This window comes from Anomaloglossus baeobatrachus, chromosome 12, assembly GCF_048569485.1.
Source record: "Anomaloglossus baeobatrachus isolate aAnoBae1 chromosome 12, aAnoBae1.hap1, whole genome shotgun sequence".
NCBI lineage: Eukaryota > Metazoa > Chordata > Amphibia > Anura > Aromobatidae > Anomaloglossus > Anomaloglossus baeobatrachus.
This window is the reverse complement of record NC_134364.1, coordinates 52,821,982-52,844,413: the sequence shown is the minus strand read 5'-3', so window position 1 is coordinate 52,844,413 and position 22,432 is coordinate 52,821,982. Positions and strand designations below refer to the sequence as shown.

Below are 22,432 nucleotides of genomic sequence, written 5' to 3'. Positions count from 1 at the left end.
AAAGTGATATGGAGTCCCATTGGGGAAGCAGGTCCAGCGCAGAATTGATGCTATCGGAGATCTTGTCTACGGAACTTTGGTTAGAAACCGGCCCTGAAAAGGAAAAACAGTCGGTGCACCCTCCTGTCGGCTGTGAAGGGTCTGGTGGAAATCGATCCCTGTCTGTAAGAAATAAGCCGTAACTACAAACTACAGGTAAAAAATCATGAGACTATTGGTAGGATAAGGCGCAGCATAGGGTAGTCTCAACCGAACCACCAGAAGGATCACTATGAACCACCAAAGGGAAGGTGGCAGGAAGTGTAGCGTACAAGTTACCGGTTAACGAAGAGTGTCTTACCTTAACCTGTGATGGCATATGGAAGATCACTGTGAACCACTGAAGGAAGGTGGCAGGAAGCGAAACGAACAACTTACCAATTAACAGTGAGCGCCTTACATTTAACCAGAGGAGACGTTTGGAATATCACTGTGAACAACCAAAGGAAGACGGCAGGAAGTGAAACATACCACTTACCGATTAGAGAAGGGTGTCTTGTCTTTAACCTGAGTAGACGTGTGAGAGATCACTGAACCACCGAAGGAAGTGAAACAGACAACATACCAATTAAAGGTGAACGTCCTACCTTTAACTTGTGGTGACGTATGGAACATCACTGTGAACCACCAAAGGTGGTCGCAGGAAGTGAAACATACCAATTACCGAATAGAGGAGAACGTCTTACCTTTAACCTGTGGTGTTGTGTGGAAGACCACTATGAACCACCAAAGGAAGGTAGCAGGAAGTGAAAAGTACAGATTACCGATTAGAGGAGAGCGTCCTACCTTTAACCTTTGATGACGTATGGAAGATCAATGTGAACACCGAAAAAAGTGGAAGGAAGTGAAACGTACAATTTACCGATTAGAGGTGAGCGTCTTTCCTATAACCTGTGGTGACGTGTGGAAGATCACTGTGAACCACCGAAGGAAGGTGGCAGGAAGTGAAACGTATCTATTACCAGTGAGCGTCTTACTCTTGACGTGTGATGAGAAGTGGTGCGATGTAAAAGGTGAGCAGGGACCACACGATAGTGTTTAAGAGGCTGCTACTGGGCCGTGTCATGAGCTCATGATGGATGGAACTTCCGCCTCTGTTGCAGATGGATAGGATGCCAGACTTGTTGGTGGTGGGTCTGACTCACTCGGTCATGGACAGAGCACCTAAACCTGTTGCTGAGTCCGGCCAATGGGAACAGAACACTGGCGCACTGGATAATGGGCAGGTTCATAAAAATCCCGGCACGCTGGAGTACCCATTGGGAGTACACAAGTGCATGTAAAAACACTGCCTCGCTAAATGCATCTAAAAGCACTGGTCCACTAGATGGAGGACAGGATTACAGAAACACAGGCACCCTGGATTACACAGGTGCATATAAAACCTGTCACACTAGAGTGGGCAGGTGTGGGTAGAGGAACGCTGGTGCACTGGATAGTGGGCAGGTCCCTAGAGACTAGCACACTGACACTAGCACAATGAAGTGCACAATATGCATCGACACATAGGCACACTGGGTAATGAACTGAACCATGCGACACAGACCAACAGAAATAGGCAAATGTGGATACCGGCACACTAAATACCACAGGTGCAGTAAAGACACTAGCAAAGTAGAGTGGACAGGAGCATGAGAAACACTGACGGACTGGACGGATTCACAGAAACACAGGCACACTGAGGAGTGGGCAGGTCAGAGACCGCTAGAAAAAATCAACTGTGCATGATGGGATATGAGCTCCTGAATGGTGAGTAGTGGGAACGGAGGCCCTGTTACACTGATGAGTCTGCAGGTCAGGGACCACTGTATAATCAATCATGCGTAACGAGATATAAGCTCCTGATTGCTGAGTAGTCCGACATAAGTGACCTGAATAAGAAGGCACAAATGCCAGTACCTAAGGTAAGAATGAACAGAGCGGAACCTGGTACCTAGTGCTTTAAGCCCTGGAAGGGACGGGGCGGTACTTGTAGATAGTGATTTTGGCCCTTAAAGGAAAGTAGCGCTGAATAGAACCTCAGATGAGGCCTGTGGCGATGGTAAAAAGGGTAGAACCCGGTCCCTGGAATAATGGAGGGAGACCTGGGAATGCAGTAGCATCGGCATATAATACTGCAGAACAATACTACGGGCAATAACCTAGAAGGAAGAAAGGGCCTGAGCACATGAAATGACTCACTGGAAGAGAATGGGACTACAGTTATCAGGAACATATCTTTGTTACGCGTGGATTGTTAGGGTCATTAATTGCAGTGAGCAGAGCTCTGGCAATTCAGAATACGGGGGAACCGGCTGCGGGGGAGCACTGGAGCCTAAATCGCTGCCTGCGGGAGAGCGCCGAGTGTTGTGGGGGCGCTAGACTGCAGGGAAGTGCTGGACCCCGAGGGGGCAGTCATCTGGGGAGCAGTGGCAGCAGCGCTACCTACTGCAGAGTCGTCCGGGGAGCAGCGGCAGCAGCGCTACAAACTGTAGAGACGAGGCTCGGGCCTGAAGCGGTGCTGGGAAGTGGGCGGATGACCTCCACCAGAGGCTCGGCACCACAAAGTGACGACACAATGGGGCGGAGTTCGCATGAGGGAGCAGAGAGAGGGCAGTCTGGATTTGAAGAAGCCCGCGCGCGGGCAGTAGAATACCCGACCGGGGGGCGTGGCTTGGCGATAGCGTGCAGAGTAGAAAGGAAGCCCTGCGTGATAGGCCTAGGGCTGCGGGCCTGGATCCTGGGGAACAAGGGCGTCTGATTGGGCCCTGAAAGGAGGCGTGGCTAGGCTGGAGAAGCAGGCCGCGATGAAGCCGGGGGCTAAATGTCAGGAAGGCTACAGGTCAGCGTGCGGGAGATTGCAGGGGAGTCGGAGGAAGGCCGCAGGGAATCCGAGCGGGGATGGCAGGGGAGGGTTAGGCCGCAGGGGCAGAAGATAGACCTGCTGCCAGATGTAGGGCTGGAGGGTGGGGCTGGAAGGGGCTTAAGGGACCATGGATTGAATATGAAAAAGGGGACCCCGCATAACCCGGGACAGGGGTGAGTACCTGACTTGGAGGCCCTGGCTCGTCTTCATTCCTGGCGTGATCCGTCCAGGGGGAGGCACACGAAGACATCACGATAGTCGTCCCGGGCGTAGTTGACGGGTGACAGGAGGGGTACCTCTCCATCCCGGGTACCGTCTTCGTCTTCTTACCCCACAATCAAGCTCGGGAGCGAGAGAGTTGGGGAGGGGGGCAGGACCCTCCGCCTTTGTCAATGACGTCGCACTTTTCCTCAATGCGGATGCGCCTCGAACGCTCTTCTGTGTTGGAGGGGCTGGGGTCGACTGCCAAACAGACACGGAAAACAACAGAAAATGGCGGCCAAACCCCACTGTGCAACCGGTCTAGGTGGGAGAGTTGGGTAAGCAATTATACCCAATCGTCCAGATGAGCTGTGTCTGAAAGAAAAATGGAAAACATTAATAAAACACAACAATACAAACCTGAGGGGCTGAGAGCAGCCCCAAGTGTCCAACCTCCTCGGACACTAAGCTTAAACTGATCACCTCAGCTCCGGTGGGTGTATACTACTGGGGAGGAGCCAATCTTTTTTATTAGCATAGTGTCAGCCTTCTAGAGCCAGAAGCATACACCCTTGGTTTCCAGTGTCCCCCAATGAAGCGATAGAGAAATATTTATTTATTTTTAGGAGTTCTGAGAATTGGAGGAGGATTTGGATAGTTTCTACTCCAAAAACTTCTAAAAAAAAAACAAACCCCCCCCCAGAGTGTACAGAGCCTAAAGTGGCTCCTGCTATTTCAAAGACATAGACTGTACCTGTTTTAGGAGATAACTCTTTGAAACTTTAGTGACGTTGTGAAGACGGAGAGCGTTTTTCATTTCATCGAAAAGATCCCTCAATTCACTCCGTCTCTTCCGCTCATTCACTGTGTGGTTCTTACGATGATGAAATGTGTTGCAAGAATCATCATCATCATCATCTTCTATTGTTATAATCACATCCTCTACATCCCCCTTCATTATACAAAACAAAAAACAAACCCATCAAGCAAAAAAAAAAAAAACACAAAGAAAACCCCATCATTTTTATTATTATGCTTTGGTGTTGACTATCACTTTGAACTGGTTATATAGTCATTATATATCTGTGTTGACCCTTGCCATAATAAATTCAATATGCAAGTGGCAATGTTAAATGGGACAATAGCTTAAGGGGTTGCCTGGTCTTCTGATAAAAGTTTGCAGACTTCTGAATCCTGACAGTGTGTGGTGTGCACACGGTCAGGATTCACTGGTATTGACAGCAAGAGAGGACATCCATGCAGTCCCGTGTCGGCTAGATGAGTCCAGCTTCTCTTAATTCACTTGTATTGAGAGAAACCAGTCTCGTTTAGTCAAAATGTGACTAGAAGAATGCAAATCACCCATTCTCACCGGCAATACTGGTGAATCTTGAAAGCGTGCCCATCCCATGTTTTCAGGATCCAGAATTCTTCAGTCACATAGGTGACTTCAGACTTTATCATTAGTATGGACAAACCTTTTAAAGGGCCCCATACCCAGTAAAGGGACTCTCAGCACAGAATGACTGTTCAAACCAAGTGCAGGCACTCTGTGCACCATAGCGGGGCTAATCATTTATATGTACCTTTCCATCTACTTGCTTTCCCTCAGTCTCCACTCTCCCCTCTTCTTTAACAGCGCTGGGTTCAAAAAGAAAGAGAATTGTGGAAATAGATAGAAAACAAGCAAGTGGGAAGGTATATTTAAATGATTAACCCCGCCGTGGGGCCCCGAAGACCTGTACTTGACTTGAACAGTCATTCTGTGCTGAGAGTCCCTTTAGACAAAAGGGGCTCAACTTCACCATATCAGCAGGTTATGCTCACAGTCCAATACGAATGGGGACCTTCCAAATCCCCACTGACAAATGAGGTCAGGGAGAGAGCAAGATGAAGCAAGTCCAATTTTGGAAGGCCAATCCTTCTGTTTTCTAGGAGATAGGCTGCAGCCAGAAGATTCTGGCAGTGGATGCCTCATAGAGAACACAGACACAACCATACCTGTGTATGGGAAACTCGGAAGAGACAGCTGTTGAACAAGTGGACAAACAATTGTCTGACCAATTGCTATTTTTTGTGTCTAGGGAACTTTAAGCTGGCAATCTTGTCTGAGCCAAGAAATCATAGTTATGGCAAGGATGGAAAAATACCATTCTGCTGAACTAATTGTACTCAGGACTGGCAGACCAACAACTCATGATCAGGGCTAGCCACACCAGCCAGAATGACTTATTACCTTTAAAAAAAATATAAAATAAAAAAAACAAAAAAACACACATATATCTAATAGATATATCTAATATATATATATATAAAAAATTTTTTTTTTTATATATATGTACACACACACACACACATATATATACGCGCGCGCACACACACACACACACACATATATACGCGCGCGCACACACACTTTTATATACACCATGAAGAAGCCGCGTAGCGCTGAAACATGTAGTCCCTTGCTGGATTGCATATTTGTGTGGAGTTCCTTCTATTTTTTGTATGCCATAATGGATTAATAGAGAAGATTTTTAGAACTTTGGTGAAATTTCATCTTTTTGCTGCATCCCAATTTTTCTACATTTCTATTTATTTATGCATACCCCCTGCCTGAATCCCTGCAGAGTACAAGGTGAACACTGACTATTGCATAAGAGAAACTCCTTTGTGGTGAGCTGGCTACATGTTTTACACATTGTTTGAGATTTTATATTACATATATACACATACAAACATATATATATACATACATACATATACATATACACATATATATATATATATATATATATATATATATATATATATATATACACACATACACACATATATATTACACATACATATATATACATACACATACACACATTATATATATATATATATATATATTACTACAGACTAAAAGTTTGGACACACCTCATTCAAAGAGTTTTATTTTCAGGACTCTGAAAATTGTAGATTCACATTGAATGCATCAAAAAACGGATTTTTGTGTACTCACTGTAAAATCTGTAGCTCCTCCTCTGCAGTATACACCCCCTGGCCGGGCCAGGCAACCTCAGTTTTAGTACACAAGCAGTAGGAGAAAAAAAACAGTAAAAACTTACCTCAACAGAGGAACATGAGAAAAAAAAGAGTCATAACCAAATAAGGTACTGAGAGAACCAAGGCCCAACAGGGCAACAGGGTGGGTGCTGTGTCCCCCAATGATGGCTAAGAGAAAACGATTTTACGGTGAGTACACAAAAATCCGTTTTTCTCTGACGCCTCATTGGGGGACACAGGACCATGGGACGTCCTAAAGCAGTCCATGGGTGGGAAAAGAAGGGAATTTTGTTACTTACCGTAAATTCCTTTTCTTCTAGCTCTTATTGGGAGACCCAGACGATTGGGTGTATAGCACTGCCTCCGGAGGCCACACAAAGCAATTACACTAAAAAGTGTAAGGCCCCTCCCCTTCTGGCTATACACCCCCAGTGGGATCACTGGCTCACCAGTTTTAGTGCAAAAGCAAGAAGGAGGAAAGCCAATAACTGGTTTAAACAAATTCACTCCGAGTAACATCGGAGAACTGAAAACCGTTCAACATGAACAACATGTGTACCCGCAAACAAACCAAAAATCCCGAAGGACAACAGGGCGGGTGCTGGGTCTCCCAATAAGAGCTAGAAGAAAAGGAATTTACGGTAAGTAACAAAATTCCCTTCTTCTTCGGCGCTCTATTGGGAGACCCAGACGATTGGGACGTCCAAAAGCTGTCCCTGGGTGGGTAAAGAAATACCTCATGTTAGAGCTGCAAGACAGCCCTCCCCTACGGGGAGGCAACTGCCGCCTGCAGGACTCTTCTACCTAGGCTGGCGTCCGCCGAAGCATAGGTATGCACCTGATAATGTTTGGTGAAAGTGTGCAGACTCGACCAGGTAGCTGCCTGGCACACCTGTTGAGCCGTAGCCTGGTGTCGTAATGCCCAGGATGCACCCACGGCTCTGGTAGAATGGGCCTTCAGCCCTGATGGAACCGGAAGCCCAGCCGAACGGTAGGCGTCAAGAATTGGTTCTTTGATCCATCGAGCCAGGGTGGCCTTAGAAGCCTGCGACCCTTTGCGCTTACCAGCGACAAGGACAAAGAGTGCATCCGAACGGCGCAAGGGCGCCGTGCGGGAAATGTAGATTCTGAGTGCTCTCACCAGATCTAACAAATGTAAATCCTTCTCATACCGATGAACTGCATGAGGACAAAACGAAGGCAAAGAGATATCCTGATTAAGATGAAAAGAGGATACCACCTTCGGGAGAAACTCCTGAATGGGGCGCAGCACTACCTTGTCCTGGTGGAAGACCAGGAAGGGAGCCTTGGATGATAGTGCTGCCAGCTCAGACACTCTCCGAAGAGATGTGATCGCTACCAGAAAAGCCACTTTCTGTGATAGTCTAGAAAGTGAAACCTCCCTCAGAGGCTCGAAGGGCGGCTTCTGGAGGGCAACTAGCACCCTGTTCAGATCCCATGGATCTAACGGCCGCTTGTACGGGGGTACGATATGGCAAACCCCCTGTAGGAACGTGCGCACCTTAGAAAGGCGTGCCAAACGCCTCTGAAAAAAGACGGATAGCGCCGAGACCTGACCTTTAAGGGAGCCGAGCGACAAACCTTTTTCTAACCCAGATTGCAGGAAAGAAAGAAAGGTAGGCAATGCAAATGGCCAGGGAGACACACCCTGAGCAGAGCACCAGGATAAGAATATCCTCCACGTTCTGTGGTAGATCTTAGCGGACGTGGGCTTCCTAGCCTGTCTCATGGTGGCAACGACCCCTTGGGACAATCCTGAAGACGCTAGGATCCAGGACTCAATGGCCACACAGTCAGGTTCAGGGCCGCAGAATTCCGATGGAAAAACGGCCCTTGGGACAGTAAGTCTGGTCGGTCTGGTAGTGCCCACGGTTGGCCGACCGTGAGCTGCCACAGATCCGGGTACCACGCCCTCCTCGGCCAGTCTGGGGCGACAAGTATGACGCGGCTGCAATCGGATCTGATCTTGCGTAGCACTCTGGGCAAGAGTGCCAGAGGTGGAAACACATAAGGGAGCCGGAACTGCGACCAATCTTGCACTAGGGCGTCTGCCGCCAGCGCTCTTTGATCGCGAGACCGTGCCATGAAGGTTGGGACCTTGTTGTTGTGCTGTGACGCCATTAGATCGACGTCCGGCACCCCCCAGCGGTGACAGATTTCCTGAAACACGTCTGGGTGAAGGGACCATTCCCCTGCGTCCATGCCCTGGCGACTGAGGAAGTCTGCTTCCCAGTTTTCTACGCCGGGGATGTGAACTGCGGATATGGTGGAGGCTGTGGCTTCCACCCACATCAGAATCCGCTGGACTTCCTGGAAGGCTTGCCGACTGCGTGTCCCCCCTTGGTGGTTGATGTATGCCACCGCTGTGGAGTTGTCCGACTGAATTCGGATCTGCCTTCCTTCCAGCCACTGCTGGAAGGCTAGTAGGGCAAGATACACTGCTCTGATTTCCAGAACATTGATCTGAAGGGTGGACTCCTGCTGGGTCCACATACCCTGAGCCCTGTGGTGGAGAAATACTGCTCCCCACCCTGACAGACTCGCGTCTGTCGTGACCACCGCCCAGGATGGGGGTAGGAAGGATCTTCCCTGTGATAATGAGGTGGGAAGAAGCCACCAGTGCAGAGAGTCCTTGGCCGTCTGGGAAAGGGAGACTTTCCTGTCCAGGGATGTTGACTTCCCGTCCCATTGGCGGAGAATGTCCCATTGAAGTGGGCGCAGATGAAACTGCGCAAACGGAACCGCTTCCATTGCCGCCACCATCTTCCCGAGGAAGTGCATGAGGCGTCTTAAGGAGTGCGACTGACTTTGAAGGAGAGCCTGCACCCCAGTCTGCAGTGACCTCTGCTTGTCCAGCGGAAGCTTCACTATCGCTGAGAGAGTATGAAACTCCATGCCAAGATACGTTAGTGATTGGGTCGGTGACAGATTTGACTTTGAGAAGTTGATGATCCACCCGAACGTCTGGAGAGTCTCCAGTGCAACAGTCAAGCTGAGTTGGCATGCCTCTTGAGAGGGTGCCTTGACCAGTAGATCGTCCAAGTAAGGGATCACAGAGTGTCCCTGAGAGTGCAAGACTGCTACCACTGCCGCCATGATCTTGGTGAACACCCGTGGGGCTGTCGCTAGACCAAATGGCTGAGCTACGAACTGAAGATGGTCGTCTCCTATCACGAAGCGTAGAAAGCGTTGGTGCTCTGTAGCAATCGGCACGTGGAGATAAGCATCCTTGATGTCTATTGATGCTAGGAAATCTCCTTGAGACATTGAGGCAATGACTGAGCGGAGGGATTCCATCCGGAACCGCCTGGCGTTCACATGCTTGTTGAGCAGTTTTAGGTCCAGAACAGGACGGAATGAGCCGTCCTTTTTTGGCACCACAAAGAGATTGGAGTAAAAACCTAGACCTCGTTCCTGAATAGGAACAGGGACCACCACTCCTTCTGCTCTTAGAGAATTCACCGCCTGCAGAAGGGCATCTGCTCGGTCGGGATGTGGGGAAGTTCTGAAGAACCGAGGCGGAGGACGAGAACTGAACTCTATCCTGTACCCGTGAGACAAAATGTCTCTTACCCACCGGTCTTTGACCTGTGGCAGCCAAATGTCGCAAAAGCGGGAGAGCCTGCCACCGACCGAGGATGCGGAGGGAGGCGGCCGAAAGTCATGAGGCAGCCGCCTTGGAAGCGGTACCTCCGGTTGCTTTCTTGGGGCGTGAGTGAGCCCGCCATGAATCAGAGCTCCTTTGCTCTTTCTGAGTCCCTTTGGACGAGGAGAATTGGGGCTTGCCCGAGCCTCGAAAGGACCGAAACTTTGACTGCCACTTCCTCTGTGGAGGTTTGCTTGATCTGGGCTGGGGTAAGGAGGAGTCCTTACCTTTGGACTGTTTGATGATTTCCGCCAATTGCTCACCAAACAGTCTGTCTCCAGATAATGGCAAGCTGGTTAAACATTTTTTAGAAGCAGAATCTGCTTTCCATTCCTTTAACCACAAGGCTCTGCGCAAAACTACAGAGTTGGCAGAAGCCATTGAGGTACGGCTCGTAGAGTCCAGTACCGCATTGATAGCGTAGGTCGCAAACGCAGACATTTGCATAGTTAGGGACGCCACTTGCGGCACTGCTGGACGTATGAGAGAGTCCACCTGTGCCAGACCAGCTGAAATAGCTTGGAGCGCCCTGCAAGGTTTCCAGGATTTTTGTCATAGTCACAGACATTTTATCAGCAAAGACTGCAAATTCTGTCCCCGTCACCGGGGCAGGGTTCACAGGCGTCTCTGCCTGGGCTACCACCACAGTAGGCTCTGGCTGACGAAGTGCCACTGGGACAGAACATTGCACACAATGAGAGTCGTTGGAGCCTGCTGGTAGATTAGCCCCACATGCTGTACAAGTAGTGTATACAGCCCGTGCCTTGGCACCCTTGCGTTTTGCGGATGACATGCTGTTGTCTCCTCAAGCAATATAGGGTGTACAGCCAAGAAGCGACCTTACAGTGCAGTATTAAATATATCTAGACACAGCAGTGTCTATGTACAGTGACAAATATAACACTGTGGCACTAGAGGGGCTGCACGTATGTGCTGCTTACCGCCCGCTGAGTGCGGGTGTGTGGTCGCCAGAACCCCCTAGCCTGGGTCCCCCAGAGCCTGCGTGTGTTCTCCAGCCAGACTGCATGTGTATAATGGCTGCCGGCGTCCTGGGGAGCTGCAAGCCTGGGGGCGGGCCTATGGGCGTGCACAGAGAAAAAGCGCGAAGCCTGTGTCTACTGTGCTCAGTGAGAGGGCTGGAGCATGTAAATCGTGCCCCAGCCCTCGGCGCTGCTGATTGAATAACGTCTCTCCCCTACCCTGATTGACAGGGTGGGGGCGTTAACGAAGCGGAGCTAGGCCGCAGAAAGCCGGGGACTAAAGTTTAGAAGCGCCGCCGCCGTAAAAGCGCGGTCGGCGCGACCCCGGCGCACTACAAGTCGCAGCTGCGCCGCCGCTCCAGGGGCGGTCGGCGCGGCGATCCACACACATAAAGTCCCCCAGTAATCTGCGGGGACTATAAGCCCAGCGCACAGCGCTACAGTCCCCGGCGCACTAGCACACCCAGCAAGCCTGGGGTGCGCGTGGCCTGCCATACGGGGACACAGAGTACCTGAAAGTTGCAGGGCCTTGTCCCTGAACGGCACTCCCGCTCCACATCCAGCAGGTTCTATGGGTCTGTGGATGGAGCCCGGCCTCAGGGCTTGGTGGCCGGTAAGATCCCACTTCCTCAGAGCCCCTCAGGGGGATGGGGAAGGAAAACAGCATGTGGGCTCCAGCCTCCGTACCCGCAATGGGTACCTCAACCTTACAAACCACAAGTGGGGTAAGAAGGGAGCATGCTGGGGGCCCTAGTATGGGCCCTCTTTTCTTCCATCCGATATAGTCAGCAGCTACTGCTGACTAAACAGTGGAGCTATGCGTGGATGTCTGACCTCCTTCGCACAAAGCAGAAAACTGGTGAGCCAGTGATCCCACTGGGGGTGTATAGCCAGAAGGGGAGGGGCCTTACACTTTTTAGTGTAATTGCTTTGTGTGGCCTCCGGAGGCAGTGCTATACACCCAATCGTCTGGGTCTCCCAATAGAGCGCCGAAGAAATAAAAGAAAGACAACACAACCCAAGGACGAGGAACCAGTCCCAGACAGTCTGGAGCGCCTACTGAGAGAGGTGCTCTACTGCCGTTTGCAGAATTTTCCTACCCAGATTTGCCTCAGCTGAAACGTGGGTATGGACTCTGTAATGCTTTGAAAAAGTATGTAGGCTAGACCAGGTCGCAGCCTTACACACCTGTTCCACTGAAGCCTGATGCTGAATGGCCCACGAAGCACCAACTGCTCGCGTGGAATGAGCCCGCAGCCCACTAGGAATGGGCTTGAGTTGCAGGCGGTAGACTTCCTGGATCGCAGAGCGTATCCAACGAGCCAGAGTTGCCTTTGAAGCTGCCTGTCCCTTCTTAGGCCCCTCAGGAATGACGAACAAAGAGTCCGTTTTCCTAAAGGGGGCTGTCCTGGATATGTAATATCTGAGAGCTCTGACGAGGTCTAACGAATGCAGAGACCTTTCCACCCTATGAACTGGGTGTGGACAAAAGGAAGGCAGAACAATGTCCTTGTTCAAATGAAACGGGGTAGGAACCTTTGGAAGAAAATCCGGAAGGGGGCGCAGAACTACCTTGTCCTGGTGAAAGATCAGAAAAGGCTCGCGGCAAGAGAGTGCTGCGAGCTCCGAAACCCGTCTGATGGACGTAATTGCCACCAGGAATGTTACCTTCCAGGACAGAAGAGTTAGGGAGGATTCCTTGAGAGGTTCAAAGGGGGACCTCTGGAGACCGTCCAGAACGAGATTGAGGTCCAATGGGTCCAGCGGCCGTTTGTACGGGGGAGCTAGATGGGAAACGCCCTGGAGGAAGGTCTTGACTTGCGTTTTTTGAGCCAGGCGGCATTGGTAGAAGATTGAGAGCGCTGAGACCTGCTCTTTAAGGGAACGGAGAGCCAACCCTGCTTGCAAGCCAGACTGCAGAAAGTCGAGAATTCTGGGGATGGCCGGAGGCATAGGCTGGACGTTAGTTTCCCTGCACCATGAAAGGAAGATTTTCCACGTACGGTGGTAAATGCGGGATGAAGCAGGCTTTCGGGCGCTGATCATGGTGGAGATAACCGCGGGGAAGAATCCCGCTCTTGTTAATACCCAGGTCTCAATGGCCATGCCGTCAGCTTCAGGGCTCTGGAGTTCTGATGGGAAATGGGCCCTTGGGTCAGCAAGTCTGGGATGTCTGGAAGGCGCCACGGTACGTCTGCGAGCATTTGTACTAATTCGGCGTACCAGGCGCACCTGGGCCAGTCCGGTGCTATCAGTTTCACCGGGACTCCCTCTGCCTTGATCTTCCTGATTACCCGCGGCAGAAGGGTAGAGGTGGAAATATGTAAGGCAGGCGGAAGTGGTGCCAGGCGCAGACTAGAGCATCCGCGCCGATGGACTGCGGGTCGCGTGACCTGGCTATGAACGCGGGTACCTTTGCGTTCAACCTTGAGGCCATTAGATCCACGTCTGGTGTACCCCAGCGAGTGCAGATGTGTAGGAACACTTCTGGGTGGAGAGACCACTCTCCGGCGGCCAGGCCTTGGCGACTTAGAAAGTCTGCTGCCCAGTTCTCTACTCCCGGTATGTGTACCGCTGATATCACTGACCCCGTCGATTCGGCCCAGCTGAGGATCTTATGGGCCTCAAGATAAGCCGCTTTGCTGCGGGTGCCCCCCTGCCGAATGATATAGGCTACAGCTGTCGCATTGTCAGATTGTACTCGAATCTGACGACCTTGTAGCAGAGGCAGAACGCCCTGAGCGCGAGGAAGATCGCGTGGATTTCCAGGATGTTTATGGGTAGGGAAGACTCCTGGGGCGTCCAACGTCCTTGAGCAGTGTGGTGCCGCTACACTGCTCCCCAGCCTAGAAGGCTGGCGTCCGTGGTCAGGACCAGCCAGTTCACTGGGAGAAAAGATCTCCCCTTCGATAGGGATGAGGACCGAAGCCACCAGCGGAGTGCATTCCTGACTGAAGGCGTCAGGTGAAGATGTTTGTCCAGGGAGAAGGGGATCCCAGATGTGTTGAAAGAGCCGCAGTCAACCTCCTACAATGAGTATGTCTTCCGGGGCGCCAAAGGAGTCATGAGGGGGGAAAACGTCGTGGACGAGTCTCCCTGGTCCTGGACTGTTTCAGTCTAGGCTGCCATGATGAAGTGGGTTTCGGGGAGAGCTGAGAAGGTCGGTCTCTGCGTAGTCCGCGGCTAGTGGCGGGGACAGAGCGGGATGTCGACCAACCAAATGAGTTCCGAAAGGAGCGGAACGAGAACTGTGAACGTCTAGTGAAGGTCGTCCTGGACTTCAGCTGGGGGAGGGAGGTACTCTTTCCTCCCATGGCATCAGAAATGAGCTTGTCCAGACGTTCGCCAAACAATCGGTCTGGAAAAAAGGGAAGGCCCGTGAGAGACTTCTTGGAGGCAGAGTCCGCTCGTCATTGTCGGAGCCAAAGAGCTCTACGGATGGCTATGGTATTTGAGGTGGCAAAGCTGCGCAGGTAGCAGCGTCCATGGAGGCCTGCATGAGGTACTCCGCCGCAGCGGCAATTTGAGCAGTTACCTCTAAGACGGTATGAGGGAACTGGGATTCCTCAAGCGAAGTGTTAAGGGATTCTGCCCAGACCGAGATCGCCTTTGCAACCCACACAGAGGCAAAGGAGGGCGAGAGGGAGGAATCCGCAGCCTCAAAGGCAGAGCGGGCGAGGTGCTCCACCTGTCTATCGGGTCCTTGATGGAGGAACCATCGGGTAAAGACAGGAGCGTCTTTGTGGCAAGGCGGGAGACCGGGGGGGGTCGACCGAGGGCGGATCGGCCCAGCCCTTAGGGGCAGGTGAGGCAAAAGGGTACCGGGACTGCATGAGTTTACGGTTACCGAAGCGCCTGTCAGGCTTCTCCCTTTGCTTTGTGAGGATATCCTGAAACTCTGGGTGATCAGCGAAAACCTTTTGGGGTTTCCTTGGCCTCTTAAAGGAGACCGCATGGTCAGTGGTAGTGGATGGGGGATCCTCCACATGCAGAGTTTGGTTGATTGCTGCTATAAGGGAGTCTATTGCAGTTTGATCATCTGGGGAGGGTGAAACCAAGGAATCATCCTGGCATTCTCCCACCTCCGGCTCTTCAGAAGCCGTGGAGCGTGTGGGAGAGCCTGCCCTGTGTGCTCCCAAGGGAGAGCCATGGGGGCCATGAGAGAGTGCTGGAGACACTCGGCCGTGTGCTCTTTTTCTGATCCCTGTAACCAACCAGTGAAGCATGGGCCCAGATTACCTCAGAAGGACCCTCCATAGGGGTATCCTCAGGCTGCGTTCTGTCCAGGGGCCCAGAAGGGTGTGGAGGATGACATTGCATAGCCAGCACCAGGTTCTGTGACAGTTTTTCCATGGATTGGGACAGAAACTGTGCCCATTCCGGTGGGCTGGGAGCCCTAGGCTCTGGGCTGACTGTTGCGGCGGTGGTGGCAGGGGGGGGCGTCTTGGGGGGCTACAGGGGCACGGGACTCACAGAGAGAAGAGGTGTGTTTACGTGGTAGCTCAGCGTGGCAGGCAGTGCAGGCTGAATAATAGACTATGTGAGCCTTAGCACTCTTAGAGTACCCTTAGAATTCTGCATGTTCCTAATAGGAGTATGCCAGGAGGGGGAGCAATGGTCAGCAGAACTAGAAGTGAAGCAGTGGGAAGCAAGGATTGTATTGCTTCGGTGTACCTCACCAGAATCAACCGATGGCCCTGCGTCCTCAGGAAGGAGTAAGTCCGCTCTGTGGAGATCTTCGCGCGCTTTCCTGGGGAAGGGGGTGGGGCTTATCGCGGCCCGCGGGGGGCGGGGCTTAGCGCTAAAAGAGCGCCAAGAAGAAGTCAGTGTGCCTCCCTGCTGTCGGTAGTAAAAAAACGGCGGGAAGGGAGCTTCTGTGACAGTTTTTCTCCCCCTCCCTCCAGTCAGCACACAGCTCGCCACCGGTAGAATATCTCTGCACGATTCCCTGCAATCAGCAAGGGACTCCCCCTCCTCCAGCCAGCACACAGCTAGAGGGAATAAAGACTGCGAGTTCATGAGCCCTGGGAGCCCTACCCCCGCCACCGGTAGATTATCTCTGCAGGATTCCCTGCAATCAGCAAGGAACTTCCCCTCCTCCAGCCAGCACGCAGCTATGGTGGGAATAAAGACTGTAAATTCAGTAGTCCTGGGAGCCTTCCCTGCACCGTCTTTCTCCCTTTGTCTGGGAAACCAGTCAGGGGGGATCTCACCTTAACACTGCCTCAGTCCAGGCAGTGGAAATAGCAGAGTCAGCTTTCTGTGTCCGGCCACACAGATTCAATGTATTAACTCAGAGCCAGCAAAAAGGAGCTGAGGAAGTGTGCCTCTGCCCTGGGCTCTGGAAAATCGGTGTCTGTGGGACCTGTCGTCCAGTAAAAGACAGCCCAAGATCAAGCGTTGCAGAAGGGGGTACGTGGAGGCGACACTCCGCGTTCCCGTTCGTTGATGGTATTGGGAGATCGGTCCCTAGGGGAAACAGTCGCCCTCAAAAAATAACAAAACCTTGAAAGGATGTGCCTCCTACAGACACTAAGCTAAAACTGAGGTTGCCTGGCCCGGCCAGGGGGTGTATACTGCAAAGGAGGAGCTAATGTCTTTTTCATCTACTTAGTGTCCTCCTATGGATAGGCAGCATAACACCCATGGTCCTGTGTCCCCCAATGAGGCGTCAGAGAAACTATGAATTAACACATATGGAATGAAATACTTAAAAAAAAGTGTGAAACAACTGAAAAAAGAGAATTTTGTTTACTTACCGTAAATTCCTTTTCTTCTAGCTCCTATTGGGAGACCCAGACAATTGGGTGTATAGCTTCTGCCTCTGGAGGCCACACAAAGTATTACACTTTAAAAAGTGTAACCCCTCCCCTCTGCCTATACACCCTCCCGTGGATCACGGGCTCCTCAGTTTTGGTGCAAAAGCAGGAAGGAGAAACTTATAAATTGGTCTAGGGTAAATTCAATCTGAAGGATGTTCGGAGAACTGAAGACCATGAACCAAAAGAACAATTCAACATGAACAACATGCGTACACAAAAGAACAACCAGCCCGAAGGGTACAGGGGCGGGTGCTGGGTCTCCCAATAGGAGCTAGAAGAAAAGGAATTTACGGTAAGTAAACAAAATTCCCTTCTTCTTTGTCACTCCATTGGGAGACCCAGACAATTGGGACATCCAAGAGCAGTCCCTGGGTGGGTAAAAGAATACCTCGATAAAAAAGAGCCGAAAAACGGCCCCCTCTTACAGGTGGGCAACCGCCGCCTGAAAGACTCGCCTACCTAGACTGGCGTCTGCCGAAGCATAGGTATGCACTTGATAATGTTTCGTGAAAGTGTGCAGACTAGACCACGTAGCTGCCTGACACACCTGCTGAGCCGTAGCCCGGTGCCGCAATGCCCAGGACGCACCCACGACTCTGGTAGAATGGGCTTTCAGCCCTGAAGGGAGCGGAAGCCCGGAAGAACGGTAGGCCTCGAGAATCGGTTCCTTGATCCACCGAGCCAAGGTTGACTTGGAGGTCTGAGAGCCCTTACGCTGGCCAGCGACAAGGACAAAGAGCGCATCTGAACGACGCAGGGGCGCCGTGCGAGACACGTAGAACCGGAGTGCTCTCACAAAATCCAAAGAGTGCAAATCCTTTTCACACTGGTGAATTGGATTAGGGCAAAATGAAGGCAAGGAGATATCCTGATTGAGATGAAAAGGGGATACCACCTTAGGGAGAAATTCCGGGACAGGACGCAGAACCACCTTATCCTGGTGAAACACCAGGAAGGGGGCTTTGCATGACAGCGCTGCGAGCTCAGACACTCTCCGAAGTGATGTGACTGCCACTAGGAAGGCCACCTTCTGCGAAAGACGTGATAGAGAGACATCCCGCAGCGGCTCGAAAGGTGGTTTTTGAAGAGCCGTTAGAACCCTGTTAAGATCCCAGGGTTCCAGCGGACGTTTGTAAGGTGGGACCATGTGGCAAACTCCCTGCAGGAACGTGCGGACCTGCGGAAGCCTGGCTAGACTCTTTTGAAAAAACACGGAGTGCGCCGATACTTGGCCCTTGAGAGAGCCGAGGGACAAACCCTTGTCCATTCCAGATTGAAGGAATGAAAGGAATGAGGGTAAGGCAAACGGCCATGGAGGAAAACCGTTATTAGCGCACCAGGATAGGAAGATTTGCCAAGACGTGTAATAGATCTTGGCGGACGTTGGCTTCCTGGCCTGTCTCATGGTGGCAATGACATCCTGAGAAAACCCTGAAGACGCTAGGAGCCAGGACTCAATGGCCACACAGTCAGGTTGAGGGCCACAGAATTCAGATGGAAAAACGGGCCTTGTGACAGCAAGTCTGGGCGGTCTGGAAGCGCCCACGGTTGACCCACCGTGAGATGCCACAGATCCGGATACCACGACCGCCTCGGCCAATCTGGAGCGACGACAATGGCGCGACGGCAGTCGGACCTGATCTTGCGTAGTACTCTGGGCAGCATCGCCAGAGGAGGAAACACATAAGGCAGTCGAAACTGCGACCAATCCTGGACTAACGCGTCCGCCGCCAGAGCTCTGTGATCCTGAGACCGTGCCATGAATGCCGGGACCTTGTTGTTGTGCCGTGACGCCATGAGATCGACGTCCGGCGTTCCCCAGCGGCGACAGATCTCTCGAAACACTTCTGGGTGCAGAGACCATTCCCCCGCGTCCATGCCCTGATGACTGAGAAAATCTGCTTCCCAGTTTTCTACGACCGGGATGTGAACTGCGGAGATGGTGGAGGCTGTGGCTTCCACCCACTGCAGAATCCGTCGGACTTCCTGGAAGGCTAGATGACTGCGAGTGCCGCCTTGGTGGTTGATGTAGGCGACGGCAGTGGCGTTGTCCGACTGGATACGGATCTGCCTGCCCTCCAGCCACCGATGAAAAGCCAATAGGGCTAGATATACTGCCCTTATCTCCAGGATATTGATCTGAAGGGATGACTCTATTGGAGTCCAGGTTCCCTGAGCCCTGTGGTGGAGAAAAACCGCTCCCCAACCTGACAGGCTCGCGTCCGTGGTGACCACAGCCCAGGTTGGGGGTAGGAAGGATTTCCCCCGCGACAGAGAATTGGGAAGGAGCCACCACTGAAGTGACGTCTTGGTTGCAAGGAAAAGAGAGACGTTCTTGTCGAGGGAAGCCGCACTCTTGTCCCATTTGCGGAGAATGTCCCATTGGAGTGGCCGAAGATGGAATTGCGCGAACGGGACTGCTTCTATAGCTGCCACCATCTTCCCCAGGAAGTGCATGAGGCGCCTTAAGGGGTGTGACTGACTCCGAAGAAGAGATTGCACCCCTGCCTGCAGAGAAAGCTGTTTGTCGCTCGGAAGCTTGACTAACGCTTGCTGGGTATGAAACTCCATCCCAAGGTACGTCAGTGATTGGGTCGGTGTCAACTGGGATTTCGGGAAGTTGATGATCCACCCGAACTGCTGGAGAGTCGCCAGAGCGACGGATAGACTTTGTTGACACGCCACCCGAGACGGGGTCCTGACTAGGAGATCGTCCAAGTAGGGGATCACAGAGTGGCCCTGAGAGTGCAGGACCGCCACGACGGATGCCATGACTTTGGTGAAAACCCGTGGGGCTGTCGCCAAGCTGAAAGGCAATGCCACAAACGGAAGGTGTTCGTCGCCGATGGCGAAACGCAGGAAACGTTGATGTTCGGGTGCGATCGGTACATGGAGATAAGCATCCTTGATGTCGATCGATGCTAGGAAGTCTCCTTGTGACATCGAGGCGATGACCGAGCGGAGAGATTCCATCCGAAACCGTCTGGTTCTCACATGTCTGTTGAGTATCTTGAGGTCCAGAACGGGACGGAATGACCCGTCCTTTTTTGGCACCACGAACAAGTCGGAGTAAAATCCGCGGCCACGTTCCTGAAGGGGAACGGGGATCACAACTCCTTCTGTCTTTAGAGCGTCCACTGCCTGAAAAAGTGCGTCGGCCTGAGCGGGGGGCGGAGAGGTTCTGAAGAAACGAGCCGCAGGACGAGAGCTGAACTCTATCCTGTAACCATGAGACAGAATGTCTCTCACCCATCGGTCCTGAACATGTGGCCACCAGGCGTCGCCAAAGCAGGAGAGCCTGCCACCGACCGAGGATGCGGCTAGGGGAGGCCGAGAGTCATGAGGAGGCCGTCTTGGAGGCAGTGCCTCCTGCGGCCTTTTGCGGGCGTGACTTGGACCGCCACGCATAGGAGTTCCTCTGGCCTTTCTCCGGCCTGTTGGACGAAGAGGATTGGGGCTTGGCGGAGGGACGAAAGGACCGAAACCTCGATTGGATTTTTCTCTGTTGAGGTCTCTTAGGTTTGGCCTGGGGTAAGGAAGAATCCTTTCCCTTGGATTCCTTAATAATCTCATCCAACCGTTCGCCAAAAGAAGCGGTCGCCAGAAAAAGGCAAACCGGTTAAGAACCTCTTGGAAGCCGAGTCTGCTTTCCATTCGCGCAGCCACATGGCCCTGCGGACTGCCACGGAGTTAGCAGATGCTACCGCCGTATGGCTACTGGAGTCCAGGACGGCGTTCATGGCGTAGGACGAAAAGGCTGACGCCTGAGAGGTCAAAGACGCAACTTGCGGAGCAGAATTCCGCGTGACAGCATTAATCTCAGTCAGACAAGCCGAGGTTGCTTGGAGTGCCCACACGGCTGCAAAGGCCGGGGCGAAAGACGCGCCCGTGGCCTCATAGATGGACTTCACCAGGAGCTCTATCTGTCTGTCAGTGGCATCCTTCAGGGATGAACCATCTGCAACAGACACCATGGACCTAGCCGCCAATCTGGAGACTGGAGGATCCACCTTGGGACAGTGAGCCCAACCCTTAACGACTTCAGATGGAAAGGGGCAACGCGTGTCAGTGAGACGTTTAGCAAAGCGCTTGTCCGGGACCGCTCTGGGCTTCTGGACAGCATCCCTGAAGTTATAATGATCAAAAAACGTATTGCGCGTACGTTTGGGGAACCGAAACTGGTGTTTCTCCTGCTGAGACGCCGACTCCTCTAAAGGAGGAGGCGGGGGAGAGAGATCCAATACCTGGTTGATGGACGAGATTAGATCATTTACTAAGGCGTCCTCCTCAGGTGTATCAAGGTTAAGGGCGACGTCAGGGTCAGAGCCCTGAGCTGCCACGTCCGCCTCGTCTTCCAGAGAGTCCTCAAGCTGGGATCCCGAGCAGCGAGAGGAAGTCGGGGAAGAGTCCCAGCGAGACCGCTTAGCCGGTCTAGGACTGCGGTCCGGGCAGGAGTCCTCCGCCTGAGACCGAGGGGCCAACCTGGGAGCGCGCTGCGGCGCGGACCGAGAGGGGCCTGGGGGAGACGAGCTAACAGGGGCCGGGGCCTGTGGAAGGTCCGGTCTGGACTGCAAAGCCTCAAGTAGCTTAGAGACCATTTGTCCATAGACAGTGCAATGGATTGAGAAAGACACTGTGATAGTTTCTCAGCAAAAGAGGCCAACTCTGTCCCTGCAGCCTACTCAGGGGGAGCAGGGGGGTCTACATGAGCCGAGGGGCCCACCAGTGCCCGAGGCTCCGGCTGAGCAAGCGAGGCAGGAGTCGAGCATTGCTCACAGTGAGGGTAGGTGGAACCCGCAGGTAACATAGCCCCACAAGAGGTACATGCCGCGAAAAAAACCTGTGCCTTAGCAGCTTTGCTCCTTGTGGACGACATGCTGTTGTCTCCTAGGAGAGTGACCACTGAGGGTATATGGGACAGGGGTATACAGCCTGACCGAACAGATATATATATCTATTATATATATCTATTCTATTCCGGCACCCTAGGGGGGACCAGCACCGGGTGACCGGTGTGGCTTACCGACCGCTAACGAGCGGAGTGTGTCCTCCAGATTCCCTGCCGTGGATCCCCCGGAGCTGCAGAGCTGTTCACTGAGAAGCCTCCACCGGCAGAATGCCAGAAAATGGCTGCCGGAGCTCTCAGGGGAGGAGTGGGCCCGTGGGCGGCGCCAGAAAAGTGCGGGAATCTGGGTCCCCACAGTGGTCAATGAGGGGGGAGGAAGACATGCAGGATGCTCCAGCCCTCACATCCGACGTCATGTCGGTAATCCCGCCCTTACCCCTGACAGGCAGGCCCGGGGGCGGGATTTTCGCGACTAGGCCGCGGTGAAGCCGGGGACTAAATTTGAGGCCGCGCCCGACAAGCAGGCACGGTCGGCGCGGAAGTCCACCGGCCTCCTCAATTCAGCAACTGCCGCGGCTTCCGGGAAGAAGGTGCGCTCCCTGCACAGTCCCCTATGGGGACACGGAGTACCTTTAAGATGCAGGGCCCGGTCCCTGAGGTTGAAGAGGCTCCGGTCCGGCAGGTTCCCTCAGGGGCTGCGGATGGAGCACGGTCCCAGTAAATGGATGACCGCTCAGGATCCCACTTCTCCCAGAGCCGCATAAGGGATGGTGAAGGAGACGGCATGTGGCTCCAGCCTCTGTACCCGCAATGGGTACTTCAACCTTAACAACACCGCCGACATAGTGGGGTGAGAAGGGAACATGCCGGGGGCCCCGTGGGGGCCCTCTTTTCTTCCAACCGGCATAACTAAGTATGAGAATGCATGAGTGGATGTGTGCCTCCTTCCACACAAAGCATAAAACTGAGGAGCCCGTG

The 22,432-nt window shown here is 52.7% G+C and overlaps 1 protein-coding gene across 5 annotated transcripts in view; it reads right to left on the bottom strand.

The window, feature by feature from the left end:
• MGA (MAX dimerization protein MGA) overlaps positions 1-22,432 on the bottom strand; it is a 259,036-nt gene that overhangs the window by 51,332 nt on the left and 185,272 nt on the right. For all 5 annotated transcript variants that reach the window (XM_075331070.1, XM_075331069.1, XM_075331073.1 and 2 more), the window contains exon 22: positions 3,840-4,037. In XM_075331070.1, coding sequence (XP_075187185.1) covers positions 3,840-4,037 — 198 coding nt within the window. The remainder of the gene's footprint in view (positions 1-3,839; positions 4,038-22,432) is intronic.